This window comes from Micropterus salmoides, unplaced genomic scaffold, assembly GCF_014851395.1.
Source record: "Micropterus salmoides isolate LMB-PRFRI ecotype aquatic unplaced genomic scaffold, ASM1485139v1 Ms_hic_scaffold_4, whole genome shotgun sequence".
Lineage (NCBI taxonomy): Eukaryota > Metazoa > Chordata > Actinopteri > Centrarchiformes > Centrarchidae > Micropterus > Micropterus salmoides.
In genome coordinates this window covers 32,797,221-32,823,758 of record NW_024043372.1, presented here as the reverse complement: position 1 = coordinate 32,823,758, position 26,538 = coordinate 32,797,221, and the positions used below count along the sequence as shown (strand labels likewise).

The following is a 26,538-nucleotide window of genomic DNA, read 5'->3' as shown; positions in this document are numbered from 1 at the left end:
CACATATGAAAACACATGCACTGTTGTAAAATCATATCAGAATGATTTTATTATTAATCTGAAGAGAGTTTTAGTCAAAGTAAGGTAATATAGTGCACATGAATCCAAAACCACCAGGTGAATGAAAAACCACATGACATGATGTCTGACCAAACATCATACAGGCATATAGTAAAATTCAAAGATATTGAATATGACAGTAACTACATTTGAGATGACTAATAATTGCAAGCTCACATGATATTCCCTGGCAGGTGCCAGCTCAACCTCTTTGCCCGGATGTGTCTGGACCGTCAGTACCTGGCTATCAACAAGATCTCTGGTCAGCTGGATGTGGATTTGATCCTGCGCTGTATGTCTGATGAGGACCTGCCCTTTGACTTGCGGGCGTCTTTCTGCCGCCTGATGCTGCACATGCATGTGGACCGTGACCCCCAGGAGCAGGTCACACCTGTCAAATATGCCCGTCTTTGGTCTGAGATCCCTTCTCAGATTGCCATTGATGAGTGAGTTCATCTCCTGAATATTTAGATCGACTTGCATTGTCATTCCAAAGATGTCGCAGCATCTCTTAGATGTGATTCTACTCTAAATATCCAGCTATGACAACGATGGAACCACCAGAGATGAGATCAAAGAGCGGTTCTGCCTCACAATGGATTTTGTGGAGAACTACTTGAGAGAGGTGGTGTCACAGAACATCCCCTTCTCTGACAGAGAAAAACAAACTTACCTTTGAGGTAATGCCTCTTTGTGGATGGTATGAACAGATGAGAATTGACATTGGTTTATGTAAATTATAAGTCATGGCTTTCAATGTACTTGTCCATAGGTAGTGAACCTGGCAAGGAACCTCATATACTTTGGTTTCTACAACTTCAGTGACCTGCTTCGACTGACAAAGATCTTACTGAACATTTTAGACTGTGTCCATGTCAGCACAATTTACCCCATCAACAAGTTGGAAAAGGGAGAGGAAACCAAAGGTAAATCAGCTTTAATGTACATTAGTACCTTGGATGATCATGATGGTCATCATACAAAGAGAGTCAAGATTTTCAAAAGTCATTTTAGCTGTCGATTACTTTTGCTTAGTCTCAAATCTTTCTTGCAGGAACATTATTCCAGGACCGATTTATTCAATTACATACTGGTTAACTTCTCATTTTCACAGCTATGTGCAGATACAGTGCCCTGCAAGTAATTTAAAGATAGCATGCACAATCACACCTAAATCTTCTTACATGAGTTTTAAAAAACAAAAGAATTAAATTTAGAAATGATGTTTTAACCATCTTACAAAGTATGTTGAAATACAGTTTCATTTTTCAACGGTTGATTCTCGGTGGCCTCTCATATCCAAATTAAAAACAAGTAGGATCATTCCACACAAATTTTCATAATTTCTGCAGATTTGAATGTTATTATTGGTCTGGGGTTTTTTTTGTTTGTTTGTTTGTTTGTTTGTTTGTTTTGCATGTACTGTAGCTGGCAGTAATGTGATGAAGTCCATTCATGGAGTCGGGGAGTTGATGACCCAGGTAGTGCTGCGAGGAGGTGGCTTGTTGCCCGCCACACCAACTCATCAGCCGGAGGGAGATGTGGTTAAAACACAGACTGAACCAGAGAGGGAAGACATCATGGTCATGGACACAAAGCTCAAGGTCATTGAGATTCTACAGGTAGGACATCAGGACACTGGTTCTTTCTTCATAACAAACACTTTGTTTTTTTAATTTATATCGGATCTTGTTGTCTTTTCTTTTAGTTCATTTTGAATGTACGGCTAGACTACAGGATCTCCTGCCTGCTTTGTATTTTCAAACGGGAGTTTGACGAGAACAACCCACAAACAGACAATGCTGCCAGCCAGAATGGAACCAATAATGTCCCAGGTCAGATGCCAGGTATGATGCCACTTGATTTAAACCTTTTACAGATGTTGTGGCTTGTCATAGCAGGAAACGCCTGGTATATCTATGTTCACTTTAAGGTGTGAAAGGTACTGAACTGAGCAATTGTTTACCAAATTTGTTTCACTTTTTCTGCTGTGACAAGTTAAAATATCCGCAGTGAAAAATGCCTAAAATAAAAAAAGGCAATTATTTAGCATTTTGTTTCATATTAATTTTGAAATAGATTTTTTTTTTTTTAATTGCTTTGAATATTTTTAATAACTCTAGGAAATCTTGACTTTGAGAACATTGAAGAACAGGCAGAGGGGATTTTTGGAGGAAGGTAATCCAATGCTTGCTTGTCTTTCCTAAAGCTATTATAAAGCAAGAGGAAGCAAGAGAAAGGTCATGTAATTTCTGTTCCAATTACATTTTAGTGAGGAGAACACTCCACTGGACCTGGATGACCACGGTGGTCGTACCTTTCTAAGGGTCCTGCTGCACTTGACCATGCATGATTATCCTCCTCTCGTGTCTGGAGCGCTTCACCTGCTCTTCAGACACTTCAGCCAGAGGCAGGAGGTCCTCATGGCCTTCAAACAAGTAGGCCGCAGCGTTTTTTAATACTCAATTTTAATGTCTGACCATGCACACATCTGGGCTAGTGCTCATAAGTTCACTAGTGCAAAACCAGTAATTGAGAAATGTAAGGATTTATGAGAAGAAGTTGATGAAAATCTACACTCAATTAAAAATGTAGGTCCAGCTGCTGGTGACCAGCCAGGATGTGGATAACTACAAGCAGATTAAGACAGATTTGGACCAGCTGCGTTCTATTGTGGAGAAGTCTGAACTGTGGGTTTATAAGAGGCAAGGTGAAGATGGGATGGACGGAGATGGACCTTCAGAGTCTGACAATAAAAAGAAGGTGCTGTCTACGAGAACATGAAAACATAAAATTTGTTAAACTGATGAAGAAGGAAAGTTCATTAAAAGGCTAATATGCCTCAACAGAGATTATGTTGACTCTAAATGACAGTGTTTCTCATTGCTCCTTGTTTTACAGGGAGACTCACTTAGTTCAGACAAGAAGAAGACAGAAAGCTCCAGCAGTTACAACTACAGAGTTGTAAAAGAGGCATGTTCATTTATATTTGAATCTTTTATTTTCATGTATGTGATTTGTTCCCTGTAATTTAAACCCTCCTGCTGTGTGTGTGTGTGTGTGTGTGTGTGTGTGTGTGTGTCAGATCCTGCTGCGTCTCAGTAAGCTGTGTGTCCAGGAGGGAAGCTCAGGGAAGAAGAGTAAGAAACAGCAGCAGAGGCTGCTGAGGAACATGGGAGCTCACAGTGTAGTGCTTGAGCTCTTACAGATCCCCTATGAGAAGGTACAACAGTGCAACTAGTATTTTATCACATGCAGAAGAATTAGAAAGCTTTGAAGCTTTGCATAGTTTTTACACATCGCCAGCTCCCCATTAATGTCATGTAAATCAAAAGGTAAGTCTGTCTCTGTTATCTTGCATTAGGGTGAGGATGTCCGAATGCAGGAGATCATGAAACTGGCTCACGAGTTCCTGCAGAATTTCTGTGCAGGGAATCAGCAGAATCAGGCTCTTCTCCACAAGCATATCAACTTGTTTCTTAACCCAGGGGTGAGTAGTTCAGGCATCTCAGATTTACTCCCAGGGATTGATTTCTACAGTGGATACAGTTCAGTTTCTTTTGGGAAAACAAATCTGAAATTTGTTTTTCCAACTCTCTCAGATTCTAGAAGCCGTCACCATGCAGCACATCTTCATGAATAACTTCCAGCTGTGCAGTGAGATCAACGAGCGAGTGGTTCAGCACTTTGTTCACTGCACGGAGACTCACGGTCGACATGTCCAATATCTCAAGTTCCTGCAGACCATCGTGAAGGCTGAGAACAAGTTCATCAAGAAGTGTCAGGACATTGTCATGGCTGAGGTCAGTTCTATGATATTTTTAACAATGGACAATGGAACATTAGTAATACGTACCAGGGAGAAATAGTGATTCAAAGTAAAGCTGAAAGATGCAGGTGTTGGTAAAAGCAATGAAAATAGTGGTGATACTAATGGTAACATGAGCTTCTATGATGCTGACAATAGTTGGTGAACTCGGGCGAGGATGTCCTGGTCTTCTACAACGACCGTGCCTCCTTCCAGACCCTAGTCCAAATGATGCGTTCAGAGAGGGACCGAATGGATGAAAACAGCCCTTTAATGTACCACATCCACCTGGTGGAACTGCTGGCTGTCTGCACTGAGGGCAAGAACGTCTACACTGAGATTAAGTGCAACTCTCTGCTTCCCCTGGATGATATTGTACGGGTCGTCACCCATGAAGACTGTATCCCTGAGGTATGAATAATGACTTTTATTTATCTATTTCCAGGTGAAATGTGTCTTAATATAGGATTCAGAATCATTGTGTACTGAAACAAACGGATAGTGATTAGAGTGTGTGTGTCATTTAGCTTACTGAAGTTGAAATTAAAGCGTTAAAATTGGGTTAAAGAGCAGGCTGTCAACTTTTAATCCAGAGTGTTTATATCCACATTTTTAGGGGACCGAAAGTAATTTTATTATCAGCTGTTAGTTGACACAACTAAACTAACAAAAGAGATCATTTGGAAGAGATGTCAGTGCCAGTGAACTAGGCCTGAATGCAGCCTAATAATGAGATTAATCCATCAGATAAATATGTATTTGGAATGGTAGATACGTCAAAACAATCCTAGTTTACTTTATGTACATAAGATGGGTAGTCATGTATGCATGTATACATGTCTATGTACAATATATACAGTGTGTTGGACTTATCTATAATACTATTACTACAAGGGTGGTGATGGTGCAGTTGCGTGAGAGACCTGGGTTCAATCCCCCACTGTGACACATCCACCAATGTGTCCCTGAGCAAGACACCTATCCCCTAGTTGCTCCAGAGGCGTGCAACCTCCGACATATATCCATATATAGCAATTGTAAGAAGCTTTGAATAAAAGCGTCGACAAAATGTAAATACATTTTTGCAATTATAGATGTAGGCATAGACGCTTTAGGACTAAAATAAGAAGACTACACCATCAAAGTGTTCATTGTGAGATGCCATGTTGTGATTATGAAATCTAATAAACTGAGGCCATGTTTGCTGGAAAAGATAATTTTTTTTTGACCCTGTTATTAGAGTTCAGAGGAACTAACGCATATGGCTGCCTACATGCTGTATCCCAGAGATGTTTGTGTACAATACTTATTAATAAAAATGTGCCTTATTAAGTTTGTTTGGATCATAATAGGTGAAGATTGCCTACATCAACTTCCTGAACCACTGCTACGTCGACACAGAGGTGGAGATGAAGGAGATTTATACCTCCAACCATATGTGGAAGCTGTTTGAGAACTTCCTGGTGGACATTTGTAGGGTAAGCCACAGTGTATTTGACGTCTCAAAGTGAGACAGACTGATATTAGACAGTGTGATCAATAGATGGAGAGTACTATAATGCTTTATATTATGTCATGGGTTTGGTTGATTATGTCATCACAGCATGCAGTGATTAGTTACCTGTGCATGCTAATATCTTTTCTGTTCCTACCTAGGTGTGCAACAACACCAGTGACAGGAAGCACGCAGATACCACGCTGGAGCGTTATGTAACTGAGACAGTCATGAGCATTGTCACATGTTTCTTTAGCTCTCCTTTCTCTGACCAGAGCACAAGCCTGCAGGTAATCTGGATTGTGGAGTAAAGTATCTGAAATACATATTCAAGGCAGTCTTACATGTGCCATTTAAAGTTTATAAATCAGGTTGAGTTGTTTTGTTTGACGAAGAGAAACCCCTCTCGCATACCTTTTTTTTGTTTTTTATATACGTAGTATAAATTATGATTCTTTCCTCTGCATAGATGGCACGCTATGTATACGTAAGTAATGATGACTCTCGCTCATATTTTGTTTCCCAACCCTTGGATCCTTATGTGGGTTTTCAGGTTTTCATAGCTTAGTCAGCGCACAGACTCTGTTGTTCCCAGATCTGTGGGTGTTTTGTACAAGGCTTTACTGGGACATGGTGCAGATGATGTACTCACGCAACATGGTCATGCCGATTCTTAGACCTTGATGCAGCGGTGTCATGTCGCCCACCACTTTCCCAATAAACCATGACCATTACCCTACAGTATTGCAAAATCCCTCTTACAGTAACTTTGTGGTGTTGTGTTCCAAACAGTTGCCCACTTCACACCCTGTTTTCTTGCTATTTGGAGTTGGTTTGTTGACCCCAGCAGAAATTGTTGATTTTCTTTTTACCTTGTGCCTTTGCACATTCTGATAATTCTGCTTGCTGAGGTTTACCAATGCATGATGACATCAAGACCCTCTTTCTCTTGCAACAGGCCGCCATTCTTGGAAAGATAACTGAGGTATTTATTGACTATGGCCAGCTGATAGATTGCTCTTTCATCACGGTGGTAGAAATCAGCTGAACTCTCCGCTAAACACTGGTTTGGTGTGTTGTGTTCGGACGGCACATAATCATAAACAGCTGGCCTACTGGACCCAAAGCTGTAGACCCTTCCACCATAGGTGCTATAGCATCCCTATGTTGACATCCCCAGCACAAGTTGGTTTAGGAGTTCAGCCTATTCAGGGAACACAAAAGTCACTTTGTTTCTTATTAAATTCTTATTCACAGTTTTTCATCTCCCTATATTCTATACAGTATGTTTTTTTCCTTTTATTCTTTTCTCTCTGTCATTGTGTTTTTTTCTTATAATTTTCTCTCTCTGTGTCTTACAGACTCGTCAGCCAGTATTTGTCCAACTGCTTCAGGGAGTTTTCAGGGTATTCCACTGTAACTGGCTTAACCCTCTTCAGAAGGCCTCAGTGGAAGCTTGCATAAAAGTACTCTCAGACGTGGGTAAGATACTGGGCTAACTCAACCAGTCTCAATCTATTATAGAAAAGGCATTGTGGCATACTGTATGGTAAAAGTATTAAATAGAAATATCTACATTCTTACCCCGAACCAGCCAAGAGCCGGGCCATTGCCATCCCAGTGGACTTGGACAGCCAGGTGAACAACTTGTTTGTCAAGTCCAATAATGTTGTGCAAAAGAGCATCCTCAGCTGGAGACTATCTGCAAAGAACACTTCCAGACGAGACTCTGGCCTGACAACCTCTAAAGACTACAGAAACATCATTGAGAGGCTACAGGTTGGTAGCAAAGCATACATATATATATAATTTTTTTTACAATTTCAGTGTAATTCATTTAATTCTTTTTCTTCATTCATTTTGATTTAATTATTCAACCAGACATCTTCTCTAACTCTAACAAGCAGGACTGTGGTGGGATGGTAAAAATAAAAAAATAACACAAAGAAAGAAAGAATTACAAAGTGTAATTCACCTCTGTCGTAAATAAGGACAGCTATTCACGTGCATTTGTTATGATTACAATAGGAAGACAAACTAGCAATTTGCCAACTGTTATTCTTTGATCGGGTCCAGGCATATCCTTGACCAGCTCTTTATTTTTATGCATGTGCCATTTGTTTATTTATTCTATTTTATATCATATATCCCAAAATATTCCTACTGGAAAGGCTGAGCTATTATTCAGTCATTTGCCACTCCCAAATGTACATTACATTTATTAATAAATAGTACTAGATGGGAAAGCTAATGCAATCGAACCTCTACAGTTCACCAGGACAAGTGAATACTTGTGTGTCAGGAAAATGTTTAAAAATGATAAGAGTAAACTCAATCTGCCTTTACATCTTGACTGTAATTTGCAAACGTATAAACAAAAGTGTAGCGTGAGACCAACATGGTACATAATTTTCTTTTGGTAAGTGTAAGGCAAAGAAAATACTGTAGAAGTGTTTTTAGTCATAGGCTAAGCGACTACTCCCTGTTTCTTGTAACACATGACTCAGTATTCACTGGAAGTCTGAAATCTCTGCCTGGTTCAATTCAGCTGTTATCTCTTCTCACACAGGAAGCCGAGGGGATGGGCTGAAAAGTGAATAATATTTTTAATGAAGTAAACAATTCCAGTCTCCAGACCAACCTAATCATAATATTGTCATTGGTTGTTTCAGGTTATACACCAACCCATTCCTGTACAGAGAGTAATGTGGGTACTAAAATAGTTTTAGTTTAGTTTTCCCTTTGCATTTATTTAGGGAAAAGCATTTGTCAGGATGTATGTATGAACACTGTTCATTGTCTGTTATGTTTTCTTGAAGCCCTACAAGCCCTTTTGTTCTGCCCACACAGTACTAGAATCCCCAACAGACCAGCAGTCTTCATGATGCAGCCTCACGTATTTGCATATTTTCACACTAATAATCACCAGATGTGACAGGAAGTGCATTTGGCATGTCGTTGTGCGTCACACATATGGTTTACTTTGTTTAAGTACAATATGTTGTGTACTGCATATGTCACTTCTATATTAATTCACAAAGCAATCTCACAGGTATTTTTAGGCTGGTCCCAGCTTGATTTCTTGGATGCAATAGCTGATTTGGATGCACGTAGCCTGCAGAAGATATTGTTATATACAGTATAATTCAAAGGCTGAAATGGCGTAGGAGTAATCCTATAACTCTGCTCAACAGATATAATCCCTTATATATCCTGCGCCTTCCTGCGCTGCAGCTTCAGCCCTTGTCTTCGTGCTCAGGCTCCTCTGCTTTCTCTTATTGTTTAATTATACACCTGACGATGTGTCTACAAAATCCCTGACTTTATGCAAGTGTACTTAGAAGAATTGATGCTGTTTTGAAGGCGTGTGTGTGTATGAAAATATGTGATAGTGGCCTACAGGTTCAGTCCTGTCCTGTTACCTTTATTTCTTTCATTGGATTAATGAATCCTTTTGTTATACAGGGATATTATGTAAGAAATTATTTATAAAATCTATTGAGGCCATTGGAGTACAGTGAACTTATTGTCATGTTCAAGAAACCAGTTTGAGATGGTTTGAGCTTTGTGACATGGTGCATTATCCTGCTGGAAGTAGCCATCAGAAGATGGGTACACTGTGGTCGTGAAGGGATGGACATCAGCAACAATACTCAGGTAGGCTGTCGCGTTTAAACGATGCTCAATTGGTATTAAGGGGCCTAAAGTGTGCCAAGAAAATTTCCCCCACACCATTACACCATCCACCACCAGTATGAAGTGTTGATGCAAGGCAAGATGGATCCATGCATTCATGTTGTTTACGCCAAATTCTGACCCTGCCATGTGAATGTCACAGCTGAAATCGAGACTCATCAGACCAGGCGTTTTTACAATCTTCTGTTGTCCGGTTTTGGTGAGCCTGTGCAAATTGTAGCCTCAGTTTCCTGTTCTTAGCTGACAGGAGTGGCCCCCAGTGTGGTCTTCTGCTGTTGTAACCCATCCGCTGTGTTGTGCATTCAGAGATGGTATTCTGCATACCTTGGTTGTAACAAGAATTAGGGGAAATTCTGTTTTATACACATTATTCACATGCATTAACGTAAGGAGAGACGCCTGAGCGAGGGGCTGCCTTGTGGTCGCTGCACTGAGCAGTTAGGGGTTCATGGCATTTTCGGCAGTTCCTAGGAGGTGAACTGGCACCTCTCCCTCTACCAGTCCACACTCCATATGACTGGTTTCTGCTGGATACAAACCAGCGACCCTCTGGTTCCCAAGCCAGCCACCACTGACTGAGCTTCTGCCCGTTAACAAAGTCTTTCTCCATTTCTCCGGTATCACCACCCTGGTTTCCCAAAGGACACACCCTCGCTCAACGGACAGTTCTCATCTGCATGTGTGGAAGGCTTGACTCCCATCCATTTGGCCATCCACTCCTGACATACTTCGAAACTTTGTGTAGCACCCTGTCTGTGTGTGTCGCACATGCCACCTGGTCAGCATTCAGTGGAGCCTGCAAGTGTTTAGCCAACAGTGGGTGAATGGTCTCTGATATAGCTGTAGTCCCTGCATCACTGGTGTGTGGTAGGGGAACTCTTGAATGGCTTTCTGCATTGCTATGTTTCTCTAAGGCACAGTACTAAATGTGATAATCAGAGCAGAGAGGATAATTGTCCAACTTTGGATTCGGGCTGCAACCATAGTGGGCAGGCTTTTGTAAAACGGGTTTATGGTCGGTCACAAGCTTGAATTTTCCCCCCCACTTTTTTGCTCCAAAAACCAGAACCATCCGTCTTCTTTTATCGGAGAGAGAATATTTCTTCTCAGTATGCAGACGAGTCACAAGCCAGTGTGAGAGGTAGGTCAGGATTGTAGTGCACCAGTACCTTTTCACTCAGCAATTCCTTGTCATTCATTCCTGGTCTTTCAGCAGCCTGTATGGCGGAGCAAGCACAGTGCTGTGAATCTCCAATAGTAATTCACTAGACGCTGGAAAGCTCTCAACTCCTTTGAAACAAGTGGCAGGTGGTGTATCCTTAATTGCTTTGACTTTGTATGGGGAAGGATGGATGCCCCGACTGTTGGGTATTCATTCAGTTTTTTTCCAAACTCAGATTTGGACTTCTTGACCCTTAATCCGCTCCCCTGCTGCCTCTGCAGGTCTTTCTGTAGTTTCTGCAAGTGTTCCTGTTCTGCTTTTCCTGTCACAAGCAGATCATCCAAATAAACTACAATAATTCTTTGGACTCGCACCAAAAGCCAGTCTTTTGTAGACAAATAAACCTCTGTGTGTGTTGATGGTCAACAGCTTCTTTGACTCATCATCAAGAGAGCGACCTTCTTTGAAAAGGGTAGCCTGATTCACTATTAGTTTGTAATCACACAACTGTCCTTTTTGTCAGTAGTTACAACCGGTACTGCCCATTCACCATGCTTGACTGGTGTGATTATGTTGTCCCTCTCCAGTCTGTTCAATTCAGCATCCCCTCGTTCCTTTATGGCAAGTGGCAGCGGCCATATTTTGCAAAATATTGGGCGGATCTCAGACTTCACCAAAATGGTTGCTTTAACCATCACACCTCCATATATTTTGTGTTTTTCTCAGCATGCCATGCTTTTGCTCTGTTTGAGCAGCAGCCAGTGTTCCTTTGCAAACCCTCCTAATATGGCCTGTTTTTTTGGCAGGTTTATTTACATTTTAAATAAAAAGTTTGGGATAAAAACAAATTCAAGAGTGTGGTTTCATTAGGTGTGTCAGTGAGGAGGCTAAAGTCTAAACCTGTGAACTCATCACAGAACTTGCTTTTGTATATTGTAGTTTCTGGTCATGTCTAAACTCTTGTACGGTTTCTCACTATGCCCTGCAGGACATAGTGTCAGCGCTGGAGGACCGTCTGAGGCCACTGGTCCAAGCTGAGCTCTCAGTGCTGGTGGATGTACTGCATCGTCCAGAGCTGCTCTTCCCTGAGAACACAGAAGCTCGCAAGAAATGTGAAAGTGGAGGATTCATATCAAAGTAAGTCTAATGCCCCAACCGCCACGTTGTCTTTGTTTGTCCTAGGCTTAGATAACATTTACAGTTTTCATTCACTTGCTTATAAACAATTTAGATTATACTTTTAGGATGCTTAAATATATGTTTTTATTGTTTTGTGTTTCCTACTTTCTAGATAGCCATCGATTTCCATTCATATCTTTTCAGTGGAAAAATCAATTTGGAGAACAACTAGCTTGAGATAGGCAGGGGTTGACTTGGGCAGGACTTCAGCAGTATTCTGTGAGTGAAGTGAGTTTGAAATGGGACTTCCTTACACTTTCTTGAGCAGATCATTTCGATAACACAAGGGTTATGGTTAGAATTTGTCCCACTTATGGAGTTTTATGCTGCTAGTTTAATGTGGTATCTGACAGCCTCAGGGAAGGTGCTAAGAGGCTGAACTGGGGTTTAACTTTAACTACATTTCTCTTTTGCATACAATTTAAAGGTCCTGGACATTGAGCATCTGGCTTTGAGTACACCAGAAAGCCTGCTGGCTTCTCAAACCAATTTGCACAAAAGTAAAGAAATGTTGACAGAAGAAAAATGTATTCAAGTAGTATTTACTGTAATGGCTTATTAGATTTCCTATCAACCATAAATTGTTTTTATTTAACAAAATAGACACATAAGAAATTCCGAACAAACGAGATGCTGTAGTAATTATTACACTGAACAAAATTATAAACGCAACGCTTTTGTTTTTCGCCCACATTCATCATGAGCTGAACTCAAAGATCTAAGACTTTCTCTATGTTCACAAAAGGCCTGTCAAATCTGTCAAAATCTTTGTTTATGTTTTCTGTGTGTTTGCCGAGATAATCCATCCACCTCACAGGTGCGGCTTTCAAGATGCTGATCAGACAGCATGGGTATTGCACAGGTGTACCTTAGGCTGGCCACAATAAATGATGATCAATGGGGGCAAAAACAAAAGTGTTGCGTTTATAATTCTGTTCATTGTAGTAGTAATGAAAAGTCTGCATTGAATGTGAAATTTAAATATCTTGAACACGAATAAATAAATTTAAATTATTGACACTAATGTGTTTTTTTTTATGGTGTTTTGTGGTGGCTGATAAGAGCTCAGATTGGATTACAGGGAACGTAGTAGCGGGACACAAAGAGCCATTGTTGTTGCAGGGATTATCCGACTACTAAAATTGTGGAGTACAGTAGTTTGTGGAAAAGTGTGCCAACCTTTAACTCAGTGGAATCACTGGTCTCTAAAGGTCTGTGAGAGCTCAAGAACATCTGCCCTGGTGTTGAGTAGTTTCCCAATTGCATAACTTTGTCATTTTCATTTACATCCAAGATATTTAAATGTGCTGTCTGGCTCTTATCCTCCAAATTTGTTGTTTGGGGCTAAAACAAGATCACTGTATGATTGAAATCAGCCAAAATAATATGTTGGGATTTTCACTGGAGTTGAGGTGTGTTCAGTTAGGTGGTTGAAGAATGGCAGCTTTCATCAATCAGTTTGTATGGCCTCACTTTTTCTTTCTCTTCTCCTGACCAGACTGATCAAACACACCAAGCAGTTGCTGGAGGAGAATGAAGAGCGTCTGTGCATCAAAGTCCTGCAGACACTGAGGGAAATGATGACAAAAGACCGGGGCTATGGGGAGAAGGTACGTGCCTTCTGTGAACCTGTTTCTCATCACCTGCTTGTATTTGTTCCCAAGATTCACCCACACACAGCAGATGAAACACTTTACTGACATCTCAAGATACAGTGTCCCCGTCCCACTGCACCAAACTTACTGGAAGACATAAGATCAAAAAATTGTCAAATAAAAGGCGTTTTCTTGCCTCTGGAGCCTGTGTAGCGTGCTGAACAGAAAAGATCCATACTTATCTCATCAAGTCTTTTATTTGTAATCACTGCAGCCTGTGTAATTATGACTACTCATTATCATGTCTAGTTTTATGTTTGGCAAACACTGATACAACTGTAGTAAACAATAGATTCCCTTCTTGGTTTCTGTCCAACGTCCACTAAGTCAACAAAGTCAACATTATTTACACTATGTTCAACATGCATGCTTCAACTCTTTCACTCAACCATTCTACAAAGCATTCATTGGTTACTAATGACCTCGGTGGCTACTACTAATGACCGATTGCACTAATCTATCTACTAAACTATGGAGCGTGTTTTTAAGAGCAAGTCACTTTTCTGTTGTATCTCATGCATGTGCTGCAGGATGCACATGCAAGAGGATGCAGATGCACCACCAAAATTTGGTGTTTTTAAAAAACAGTGCAAATTTAATTGGGGAGAGAGATTCATTTAAAATGTTTGTAGAGCTTCAAGCATACACATCGTGGGTTATGGTGAGAAACACTTATCTTACCTTAGCTTTAATAGAATTGGTTGGCCTTCATTTATGAGTCACTCCATAGCACACCAATAGCAAACCAGAGAGGTCTATTAAATCTACAAGCATACAGAAGGTAAATCGTGTAAATCAATAGTACAGTAGAAATAGTATATGGCAGTGCTGCAAATATTTGAACAGACTATTGCAACTATTGAAAAATGCCACTCAGATAGGAGGCTGAGATGGGAAACCAAGTTTTGTTGTTGCAGGTTTATGAGCAAAGAGAAAGCTACTGTTGATAAAAGACATTCACAGAAGATTTCAGCTAGTCTGTTTGTCTTCTGAAGCCAGAAGCATTACGCCATTTAAACTTTTTTCTGTAAATGAATGTGAAGCAAGCACAATATCATGTGGGATTTCAATATTGTAAAACAATAACACGTGGATGGTGTTTTTGCCACTGTTTATTATGTTCTGGTTTTTCGCTTTAACATGCTATCCTCCTGCTGTTTTCACTAACTTCACATGCACCGTGCGTGCGTGCGTGCGTGCGTGCGTGCGTGCATGTGTGTGTGTGTGAGAAGCTTTACATTTGCACACTTATGATTTGACTGAGCTTGAACTCACTAATCTACCTCTGCTAACTCTCTGCCCCCTTTTATACCTTTTCTCTTGCAGCTGATTGCCTTTGATGATGAGATGGATGTGGCTGAGGTTGATCATTTTACTTACTATTGTGATGTACATCTGATTTGTCTCCCACTAACAACGTAGACATGCTTGTACTGCAAGTAGACTCTCTAGCATCGCATACTCATCTGTGACACCAGTCGGCAGCTTAGTCCATCCCTCCCTGTTTTGTGCCTGTAAGAGTTGCTCCTGATCTCCACGTTAAAATGTAGCTGTACTGCTATTGTGTCTAGCTCACATTATGCAATATGCTTGTCTGTTGTGTGTGTATATCTATCAGTCAATTAATCAGTAAGTCATATGGTGATGTACTTACTTACTGTACTGGAGGACCTTCTTTAAGGAAGAAATTAGTTTTTAGAATAATACTATTATATTATATATATATACTTTTAGGTGGACTATTATTAATCCAATTTAACAGCTTTATTTGAAGCTTTGTAACAGAACGGCTATACAGCTTGCCAATTACAGCACCTATATGCAGCTCAAGATTGCTCATCACAAATTGTGTGCGACTTCTGGGCCCCGGTATTTCTGTGGAGGGACACACTTTTTTACATGCTGTAACCACCAGTTCCAATCTTTTGTCTTTAAACCAGCAGTGTAAAACTACTTCCAACGTGTGCTGATGACGTATTGGTTGTGCCACCGTTATTTTTTTTCCTGTCAGATTATTGACAACTCTGCCTCTGATTGGCTAGTACTCATTGCCTCCATTGGTTAGTGTGGGGTTAGGGTTAAAATATGGTTAAATAAGGCACTCTGGCATACTGAGTTGTTGTTGTTGCTACGGTTGCTCCCCCCCTTCAGCTCTGGCAAAACTATCATTGCTGGTTGGCATAAAATACATCAGTACTGGTTTGACTGCGCGGGAACATCGCCATAGGCAGCAGTTTTAAGAACTCTGGGATACTGCGTATATGGAGAGATTTACCTACCTGTGATAGGCTTAATCAGCATTGAGTGAACTCGTTTGGCAAGGGCTTGTATGTAACGGATGTTCATTTATATGTAAAAGTCCAACACTTCAGCTTTAAACTTCATACTCCTGTCCCATTAAGGAGATTTTCACTTTCTCAGTTACACCATCTAATTTTTCAAAATTGTCTTGTTCATAATCTTGTGCTAATTATGTCATCTTATATTTTTAATAGTAGAATAGAAACGTCCAGGTCACTAAAGCCCCCAATAGCGCTGTTGATAGTATAATCTTACTAAGTGAACGCACTAACAACTTAGTAGTCGAAAAAATGAACATGGTTTAGTTGGGTAATTCTGTTACATTGCGTAACATCCATGAAATGTTTCTACGTCATCTGCACAGCCCTTTTATGATGGATGGTGGTGGGAGAGTGTACTCTTCTAAGCCCTTTGCCACCATTACAAGAGCAGGTGTGAGTGTATATATAGCTGGGGATTCTCCATCTAACAGATAGACTTGCGACAGGATCACACCAGCTCCAACGCCCGTCAACTTTGACATTCCAACCTAGTAGTAGTCATTACTATCACATGAGTGTTCTGTACTCATGGGCTGGACCACACCCATCTCCAAACTCGGCCATTATTTTGATCTCAACTACATACAGAAATATAAATACCGGCCAAAGTACTCAAAACAGCCCCTGTGGTAGTTCTCGCTACAGTAGCTGTCCCCAGGGCCACATGTTGCCATGATGAGACACACACACACACACACACACACACACACACACACACACACACACACACACACACACACACACACACACACACACACAAGGTACAAACAATATCAGCCACACGGATGTGACTTGAGAGGAACCATGTGTCACATCATGTCACTGGTTACTAATACCATAGGATGGGACGTAGCGATCCTACATAAAACTGTTCATAGTTTATAGGGGGTTTTGTTTCAGAAACACTTAGTTAAGCTTTAGCTTAAAGTATCCCATATGGACTGCTGCAGTTATTTTTATTCAGACCAGAAGTCAGTCCACTCACCTCCTGTTTACTCAAGAAAGCCACTGGTCTTCTGACCATTTCACAGTCTGCCTGCGAGATTTGGAATATTACTCATACCCTTGCCTAAAGGCACTGCTTGGGGGGCTCCCAGGAACATTTTACTGTTAGTCACTTAGTCATTCATCCATTCATTTATTTTTTTTATTTAAAAGGGATGTTTCCATTTGATGCACTGTACCAGATTATAGCTTCAAGGTAATTTGCATCAGCAATTGCTATGTGCGTTATAACATAGCTAGAGATCCTTTTTAGGGTCTTTTGGTGGTCTGAACTACTCATTTGATTACCTGGGGTGTCCAAGCCTTTTTCAGTCTTGGCTCCTCAGCTTTGGAATGTCTGTTGCATTGGTGCAACCAGATCAGTGACTTTTTTTTTTAAATCACTTTTTTAAAACTCACAATGATCTGGAGTCATTCTCATGGTTTGATCAGGTCCCCTTGCCATTTTGCTTTTTTTAAAACTTTTGCCCTTTATTGCTTTATTTTGCCTTTTTTGTCGTCATTTTCTGCTCTTTAAAATGGTTTTTTGTTGTTGTTGTAAATCACTTACTTAATTACTTTATTTAGAAGTGTATTATACAATTTGACAAGTACTTATTCAAGGTCCGCTAATTTCTTTTCTGGAGTTTACAAACAGATCACAAGATTTTCATCAGCAGGTGTTGACATAACGTGATTTAATTCGTAGGACTTTAAGGAAATCCCATCCATGTTGGCTTAAAGTTAAGCATCATAGTTTATTCCTTTCCAAGATTCTTCTATCTTGGAAATAATAGTTTGACAGTTTTGTCAGTCAATACCCAAGGTCCACTTAATAGCTTTTTCTTAGGAGCTTTTTAGAACAGAAACCCTAAAAGTACTATGGGTAAAATCATAGCAGCTACTGAGCTCGTACGTCAGCAGATTAATCTCCGTCACAACTGTGCAAACTCTGTCTACTGTTGACGACGAATGTGATTGAAAGCGCCAGAATAGTAAGTGGATAGTAAGTGTTGGGATCGCTTTACTGGCTTTGTTTGGCACATTTTAATGATTACAGCCTATTAAGTAGCTTCTCAAGAAGTTCAGAGCTGGAGAATCTCTGCCAGCAGGAAAATAACACAGAAGAGTGAAAAACTGGCAGACAATGGACTAGTCACTTAATCAAGAGTGTGGTGAGTGCACGGGAAGTGAACAGTGATGATAGTTGGGGGAAATGGAGAAATTATCCGAAAGGGTCTTTCCAGAGTTACCAGGAAGCAACATGCTCTCAGTTTCTCTGTTATGTCTCCCTGTCTTTTTTCTCTCCTTCCCTCCCTCCCTTATACATGCCGCTTGATACTGTAGCAATGGAAATCCCCTGCTTCCAGAAATACAGGGCTGTTCTCGGAGACCAGCGCTTTGTTCCATCGGCTCCTCCCATGTGCGTGTTAAGAATGTACACATATTCCCTCCACAGCACATGCTGTATGTCACTCATTCATGCACATGCTCATGTTAACAACTGCATACAGTGCCCAGACTGTTGGCTGGCAGCATGTGTGTGGATATCATTCAGATGGGAGACAGGCAGGCGAAAACCCCAACTTCCTCTCAGCAGCAGCAAGATAAACTGCCATGATAGCTGTTGTGTAACCCCAATTTAGCCTGCTGCTGCTCTCTGACCTACCATAACAACTCCCACCCAAAGGTCTTTAGGAATGAGTGCAGCTGTCAGTTTCACTACTGTTTGACAGACCCCAACATACTTCTAGTTGTTGCATGCCAAGTTTGTGGGCCGGATCGTGTGTTTATGTGTGTATTCAGGGGGAGTGATGAGAGCGCAGGATAAAGCGGAGTGACGGTTCACCCATTAGCAGGGGTTATCTCACTGTTCCATAAATAGAAATGTGATAAAATGCGAGCCAGGGGAAAACAAGACCTGACCAGTCCGCCACCCTCACTGTCAGGCCTGATCATATCATTCTCTGCATGCGCTTGTGTTTGCTTCATGTGAATGGGAGCTTCTTTGTTTGTAAGACGGTGGGAGCTCAAAGGGGTCAGATGGAGATGTTTGTCTTATTCTGGTGATGTAATACTGTTTGTTGAGGATGGTGCTGAGCGTGTAACCCATACAGGTAGTTAGGGTTATAAAAGGGACTATTTCTCTGCTAGTGTGGAGGTGTGTGTGTGTGTGTGTGTGTGTGTGTGTGTGTGTCAAGCTCTCCATATATTTGTGTTTATGCCAGCTCCCCACAATCTCCTTATTATCCCGACAAATTACTATTTGTTTAGATACAGATTTCTACATTACCGTTTCCTAATTTTTCTCCATGCATTTTTCTCACCACATCCCTACCTAACCTTTCACAAATATTTTTTGGTCCAATTCACTTTCACTTTCACAGCTGTGCTTTTTTGTTTTCCACTGACTGGTCTTCTCTAACTTATCCAGCTGCCACTCCCATCTCTAATTCTGCCAAACTGCCTCAGATAGACTCTGCTTGTCCTCGTTTATCCTCCTGCCTGCTACTGTGGGTGAAATCAGGAGACTCTGAGCTGTTGTTTTTTTACTTGGTCAAGAGGGGGAGCTGCAGACATTCCTCAGCAACATGCAGAACTGTTCTACTTTCCTCTGCTTAATGCTGCACGATTCTTGGGCTCCAACCAGCTCCCAGGAAGCAGTTACATAAGAGCCAACAGTTTTCCTAGAATTTTAACCCCTCCACTGATGTGTGCCCTTCAGTGGTAAATGGCAATAAAAGTGCAGTAGAGATGTCTTCCAGGAGACAGTAGCAGCAGTGCACCTGGATCTAGGCATCTAGGTTGGTGTTGAGTGTACACTTCAGCCAATGTAACACCCGGTTATTGTTTTAAGCCGGCTTGTGTTGCTGTTAAATATTTTCACTGCTAGATAAATCTGTCCTTCTGGCCTGTTCTTTAATTATGAACAGCCATTTTGCTTTATGACGGTGTCTGGCTGTTATGGGATATGGGCTCTTAGTTATGTCATTTTAAACAAAGGGATGGTTTTGGCAACCCCTCGATAAAGGTGCAACATCCCCAGAGGAATATATGAGTTTGTCTGGTCAGCGAGATCATACGACCTTAACGGCCTCTGTTTCCGCATATGCCCTAAATGCCATTGTGTTTATTTGTCTGGCATTGCCTCTGTGGGTATTTTATCACACATTCTGGGAATTACAACAAGTGGAACTGATGCTTACAATTATGGTGCGATCCACCCGATGCGTCCTTTTAGACTCCAAATAACTACAATGAGCTGTTGACAATTAACATAGCAAAAGAGGTCAGATTATGCATATGACAGTGTTTTATGTTCCACCCCGCAAAGCAGCGGTTACAATTGAACTGAATTAGAAGACATTGTATATTGCTTCAATTGCATACACACTGCATCACCGTTCTTCTGTGGAAATCAATGTATTGACGTAAAGGGGGCTGATTTGGGGAAATTCCTGTCCAGTTGCACAATTAATCAGCATAAACCACATGACTAAATTACAAAGGGAGACACATGCCCATGTTAGGTTGCAGGTTTGTTTTTTAGTTCCTCACATTTCTGCCCCCTCTGCGGTGAAGTTTTGTGTGTGCTCGTGTGAACATGTGGATGGGTATATTTATAAGCTTTGTCAGTGAAATGAGTTATTATTCAGTGTCATTTAATTTTAAATAGAATGTTAGGAATTTAGGGACTTGGTAATATTGTGCAAAGAAATAAGAGTCCTTTTTATTTGAGCTTCACCATTTGGTTGCCAATTTGCATTTTTAAATTTTTATTATTATTATCTCCATCAGGCATGAGCATGGATGGGTTATTTGTGTCTGTGTATGTGTGTGTGTATCTGTCCACAGATAATCAGCCTATTATTTTTTGTGCACAATATTGCTCAAGGACAACTCGTGGTTGATGTTGATCCCTTATTTTTTTTTTAAACAAATTTTATTGACTGCTATGTTTTATACTGCCATTGACTACTGACTCCTCAGTCCTCTTAACCGGCTGGTAGGCAGGCATGTTAGCTACGTCAGTTAAGTTACATATGTAAGTTAAGTTACGTTGCCTAACTTAAATATGTTACGTAAGCTAACTTACATATGTAAGTTAAAGTAAGTCACATGGGACACAAACCGCAGTCTCTTAGGTGAAAGTCTTGTGTGTTTGACACATCCATCGATCCTGAGCTTGTCCCTACATGGAATTTGTCTGTCTCTGTACTGCGTCACCTGACATTTGTTTTCTCTGATAGTTATGCGTAAAATGACATGCCGACTCTTAACAATACAAGTCATTAGAGACTAAATGACATTGCATGATACTCGAAAAGCAAAGGTTAACATGCACAATGACTCAGTTGACCTCGTCATGTTATTCATAATGGTGATACCAGGCCTGGTGGAGATCTGCGCTCTACTGCACTGAGTGCATTCTTCTTGTGGTTGCTCAGACTATGTAACTGACCTGTCATCAAAGTTCAATATTAATGCGTTTTTAAATTTTTATTTTTAATGTTTTTTTTTTTTTACTGAATTGAATCTGTTGTTGGTTCCAGTAGTTCATGAGATGCACTGAAAATAAGTTATGATAACCCGAGCAGCTCTGTCCATAAAAGCCAACATTTACTGTTTAAAGATAAGTTCTGCTTCTTAATCAGATTGTTAAGACAAACTTTCCAACAGCAAAAATATGTCAGTGATTGAATTGAACTGTATTCCCCTGTGTGTAATACCAAGTTGAATCGTAATATAACATTAACAATAATGTTAACAACACAATAATACTTTCATATATTATAATAAAACAATAATTGTCATAAACATGGTCTTTATAGAAATCAATACACAGTCACATGAGTGTGCATATTTATTCGTTTTAGCCTTGTATCTTTTTTGTCGGTGGATAGGCAGCAACACTTTGCAGCAGGAGGTTAACAGTGAACCACAGAAAACTAAACATACCACAGCGTAGTATAGATATTGTAGCCAAAGATTCCAGTAGTGTGGTGACAGCAAGACAATTTTTATTTTGTGTACACAGTTTTTGCTTTCTTGCTGCAATAGGTTAATGTTGCTTTTCATCCATGTTGTCCCATCATAACACAAGAAACACTGAAATGAAGTAATTTCCTACATACTGTAAGCAATCCCTTATTACCGAGACCTCAAAGAGCAGCCTGTTTTGTCCGCCTTCTCTCTGCCCCAGGCTCTTTAAGTCACACACATTTGTGTGATGTGCAGTTGTGCATGTGACCGGCAATCTTAGCGAGCAGTAGAAAGGCAGATACAGATAGATGCATCAGTGAATAGCGGCCTTTAGGGACAAGACATTTGTGAGTATCTTGGGACGGTGCAACTCTTTGGAGGCAGAAGCAATGTAACTAATTCAACATCTTCAAACTTTGACTAACATCATCGTTTTATTTCCAATCAGCTGGCACCTCCACCTGAGCCTGAAGTCCCTGCTGAGGTGTGTTTAAGACCCATATTGCCCCACTAATATGGGTCACTGCTGATCAAAGATCATCTGTCATATTTATATACTAACTCCATCCCATTGCACTTATGTTCAGTCATCTCTTTATCTAAACAGATAAGAGTCACAACCCATTCCCATGTTGTATTTCCTCTTTTTGAGGGCCCCCTCATGCGTATTGCTCCCTCTGTGGAACTTTTTGGAATTATGCTACATATCAGCCCTTGTTTATGTTCCGCCTCCAACTTATCCACTCATTCATTTTCCCTCCCTCTTCCTGCCTTTCATTCAGCTTTCTTGTTTTTTTGAGCAAAGTCCAATTTCCTGTCCTTCTTTCGGGGGGCAGGGGAGCTTAGTGTGTGTCAGTAGATCACGGCTCCATTATGTAACCTGGAGAGAGCTTTTTTTTAATCCCACCCTCCATTCTCCTGGCTTGTGTTTCTGGCAGCTTGTCATTTTCTTGTGTAAATAATTTGTGCTCTTTAGCCACTATGACTGTAAAGTAATGAGGTAGTCACCACATGCCAAAGACTACAATGTTTGAATTGCCTCACACTGGACTGTCAGCAGTGGGCATTTTTAAAAGTTGCTGACATAAAATTTTAGATGTTTGAAATAAAGTATGAAATAAACTTTCTGAATAATGAACTCTACGTAGGTACGGTCTACGATGTACCAGTCCTTTCTTGCATGAAGCCTTGCATGCCTTTGACTCAACCTCACATCTTCCCTGACACAACCACTTCCCTCTTAACTGCATGTTCTAATTTGCACCCAATTTCCTGCATGCATGTAAAGTAACTAATTTGCACTGTATTAACACCCTATTTTGTTTTCTAATTTCTTTTCTAAATTTCCCTTCTGGTCTTTTTTATTTTTTTTTAAATTTTTCATATTTTATTGCTTTCTGCTAACTCACCTCACCTTTAAGGAGCTTGATCCCAACCAGCCACAGAAGCAACTGGAGGATCAAAGGAGGGTAGGTATTGAGTTTGGTTTGCTGTGGTCTGGTCCAGGCCGCCATCCTATTGATGGTTGACGACTTACTGTTGCGATGCCTTCACAGTCACACTGCTTCCACAGCATGGCGCTCACTCACCCCCCTGTCAGTTAAAGGATATGTTAACATATGAGGCACATCAAAGGATGTACATTAACTTTGGGTTTTTATGTCTTCTTTGGCGGCTTGTGACATGGTCGGCCCAGAGGGACCATGTGGGTGACGGAACTACACTGATTTTCACTACACCAATGTGGGGAAATACTGAATGTCATTATATGATGAGATGGGAGAGAGCACAGTGTCACTTTTGATCATCACTGACTGAGGTCAATGGCAAAGGTCAAATAAGAAGATGCTGTGGGTTGTTTTGACTGTAAAGTTCTCCAAGGAGGATATTTTAATAGATTAGGCTCTGGCTACGGCACTCTTACTTTTCTTTTTTTCGTATGTGTATTTCTGTTAAACTGCAGTCATTTTAAAGCTTTTTATTTAATTGCCTTGAGCAGCTCTAAAAGGACCAAAATAGGATAAAACAAAGGACAAGGCTCTCAAGTGGAGCAAATGTAAGAGGAGACGGGAGATGGTCAGAAATTCAAATATTCATTTCAACACAGGTTTTTTCAAAGAAGCTTGCACAGCCTCATCATATTGTAGGCTTTTTTTGTGTGGGACTAAAAACTTTAGTGTAATTAAGTGTATTCTTGCATAATTTTTTTCAGTCTTGTACTGCTATATTAGCAGAGTAACACTGATGCTGGGTTCTAGTTCCATTTCTGTAACATGGTAAATTTAATTAGACTTAATCCCCTAACATCCATTTTCACTGATAGGGCGAAGCCCTACGGCAGATCTTGGTCAATCGATACTATGGAAACGTCAAACCAGGCCAGAGGAGAGAGAGCCTCACAACCTTTAGCAACGGCCCACTCACTGTTGGAACACCGGGAAAACCACCTACAGGTGCGAAACAATACAGTAACTGTGTGTCTATGTGGTTACACTCATAGATAAGTTTTTGAAATGATTTACTTTGGGGAAACTGGGTCAGTGCTGCAACAAGATCAACACACAGCACAAAAAAATGTAATCAAACATCAAAATACTTTAGTTTATAGCTGCCAGCAGCAATATGGCAGTCAGGAGCAGATTGGTTTAGTTGGACAAACATGAAACCTTTCAGCTTTAGTCACACCATTCAAACTGTATAGAAGCTAAAGAAAAATAAAAAGAGAATTAACCACAAACCTATATTGTATGTACATCTCCACAGAAGGTGTTGTAAAGTAAAATATTGGATTTTCTCAGAATTCTTTAATGTCAAAGAAACTTTATTGACCCTTGCAAATGTGGAATCTGCTAAAAGAAAAAAGCCACCATTGGGGGAAAAAAACATTTAAGTTGATCAAAATGCTCATGTATAGTTTTAACCAAAGTTCAAAAATCTTTGCCATAGATAAGTGGACAGATGATCTTCATGATAATCTAGTCAAATTGAAGATTTTATCTATCAATGGTAGATGTGGAGTTTTTAACACTAAAGTGTACAGAGCACAAACTCTTATCTGTATAAAACATTCTCTACTTATTTTGTTATTTATTACTTAGTTTTTATAATAATCTCTTCACTCACTCAGATGTTGATTTATACATGGAAAAGTAAAGAGTAACAGTTAAGAGACTGTTGAGTTGTACCTGTAATGAGAGTTTGCCAGTTGTTTAAACTGGTACTGGGTAAACATTCGGTCAAAAAGTAAAATTATTTTAAATCATTGTATGTTTTTCACAGGAAACTGTTTACAGGTTATGTGGAAGTTCCTGTCATGCTGGAAATGTTTGTTGTTAGTTACACAGATTGCTGATAGTTTTAGTGACACTACTGACAATTTCCACTAGATAGTTGTAAACACAAGATAGCATTCATGTGGGTGGACATCGCCCACATGAACTCTGTATACATTCTGGTTCACAATAACACATTTACAGAAGGCCTTACATATGTGCAGGAAACATTTGTTATTACCAACTAAAGCAATCTCTCCATCCACCTGTCTCTCAATCTTTAATCAATCCAGACTGAGAGATTGTTCGTAACTGACATTTATTCATTCCAGCGAATCGCAGCGTGTCTCTCATCACAGCTATGACTCATCGTTCATCTCTAATGCTTTAGAGCGAAGAAATTGTTTTTTATCTTATTCACAGCCATGACCTTGTACTCTTTTTAAGCCCTTGGACCTCGGCTCTGCTACTGAGCATACTGTGGGCCGTGTTGTTGCCAGGCGACCAGAGAGCCAAGCTCCATCTAGAATGGGATGTGTTGTTGATTCAGTGGCTCGCCCAGCCAGAGATGGCTCTGATGGGTGCTGTTATCTCAGCACTGCTTCCTTGGCTGGCTGCAGACTGCAGCCTGCAGCCAGCAGCAGCAGTAGGAGTTAAAGCACCTCCATGGACACATCTGACGTTATTTGTGCACTATGGCTCAATGGATAGAAAAGACACCTGTGACTCATTCCATGAATCACAAACTCTCTTTTTAATCAAATGGCAGCTTATATGCAGTCGCAGGGAAAAGTATGTGAACCCTCTGGAATTACCTGGATTTCTGCATAAATTGGTCATAAAATGTGATCTAAGTCAGAACAATAGATAAACACAGTCTATTTAAACTAATACCACACATACAATTATTTGTTTTTTATGTTTTATTGAACACACGGGGTAAACATTCACAGTGCAGGGAGGAAAACCGTATGTGAACCACTTGGCTGATGACTTAAATAATGACAAAAGCTAATTGGAGTCAGGAGTCCAACCTGGAATCCAATCAATGAGAAGAGATTGGAAGTGTTGATTAGAGCTGCCCTGCACTATAAAAAACTATTTTAATTTTGCTATTCTCATGAAGCATTGCCTGCTGTGAACCATGCCTTCCAAAGGGTTCACATACTTCACATACTTTTTCATGTGACTGTGATTTAAACATCCAATGGAATCTTTGTTAAAGCCACTATATGTAAACTTTTTTGTGATTAAAAAAATCTCTGGTTTTGCTTTGTATAATCCTGGTGATAATTGGTGCAGTTTGCTGAAGTTGCTTGCAGCCCTTGGTCTCAGATTCATTGGGTAGGATCTGTGGAGGGGAAGTGGCAACTTGTAATACTATCTACTTTTGCTTTTGTGTTTTTGAGGGCAGTTGGGGGCATCGAATTTAGAAATGTTCAAATCGTGGCTTTAAAATGCCATTTAGTTGCGTATACTGCTCATTTGATAGGTTTACCTTTTATACCCTCAAAAATCTGATAATCCATAATTTCACGTTCTTCATTCAGTCTGATATAGTCTTCATCTTTTCCAATTTATTGTTTGAAGTTTTTTTTCTTTTGTTGACACTGAAACTGCATTAGCGTTGGTTTCGAGCAACGTTTCTCACACTGATCAAAGAAATATGTTGATTTAAGAGTTGTTATTTCTGTATGTGGACTTAAATGTAAATATTATTATTCATATTCTGGCAACAAATATTAAATATGAAAGCAGTGACTTAGGTCCTGGATAACAACATCCATCAAACTGCACAAAGTATGCACTATAATTAAAATGGTCAAACCCTTCCGTGCATTTAATAATCAAAAATGATAATATATGTAACCTGTCTGAAATCTGAATCTACAGTATTAATGT

General features: G+C 40.2%; 1 protein-coding gene across 1 annotated transcript in view; it reads left to right on the top strand.

The window, feature by feature from the left end:
- Positions 1 to 26,538, top strand: part of LOC119886455 (inositol 1,4,5-trisphosphate receptor type 1-like) — a 91,335-nt gene that overhangs the window by 27,042 nt on the left and 37,755 nt on the right. Inside the window, 23 exon segments of the mRNA XM_038697213.1 lie at positions 255 to 506; positions 601 to 714; positions 716 to 740; positions 833 to 986; positions 1,489 to 1,682; positions 1,769 to 1,907; positions 2,184 to 2,238; positions 2,333 to 2,498; positions 2,656 to 2,823; positions 2,962 to 3,033; positions 3,146 to 3,283; positions 3,425 to 3,550; positions 3,663 to 3,863; positions 4,028 to 4,279; positions 5,221 to 5,346; positions 5,525 to 5,653; positions 6,725 to 6,845; positions 6,958 to 7,142; positions 11,210 to 11,358; positions 12,899 to 13,010; positions 14,382 to 14,417; positions 22,786 to 22,833; positions 23,688 to 23,817. Of these exon segments, the coding sequence (XP_038553141.1) occupies positions 255 to 506; positions 601 to 714; positions 716 to 740; positions 833 to 986; positions 1,489 to 1,682; positions 1,769 to 1,907; positions 2,184 to 2,238; positions 2,333 to 2,498; positions 2,656 to 2,823; positions 2,962 to 3,033; positions 3,146 to 3,283; positions 3,425 to 3,550; positions 3,663 to 3,863; positions 4,028 to 4,279; positions 5,221 to 5,346; positions 5,525 to 5,653; positions 6,725 to 6,845; positions 6,958 to 7,142; positions 11,210 to 11,358; positions 12,899 to 13,010; positions 14,382 to 14,417; positions 22,786 to 22,833; positions 23,688 to 23,817 (3,092 nt within the window).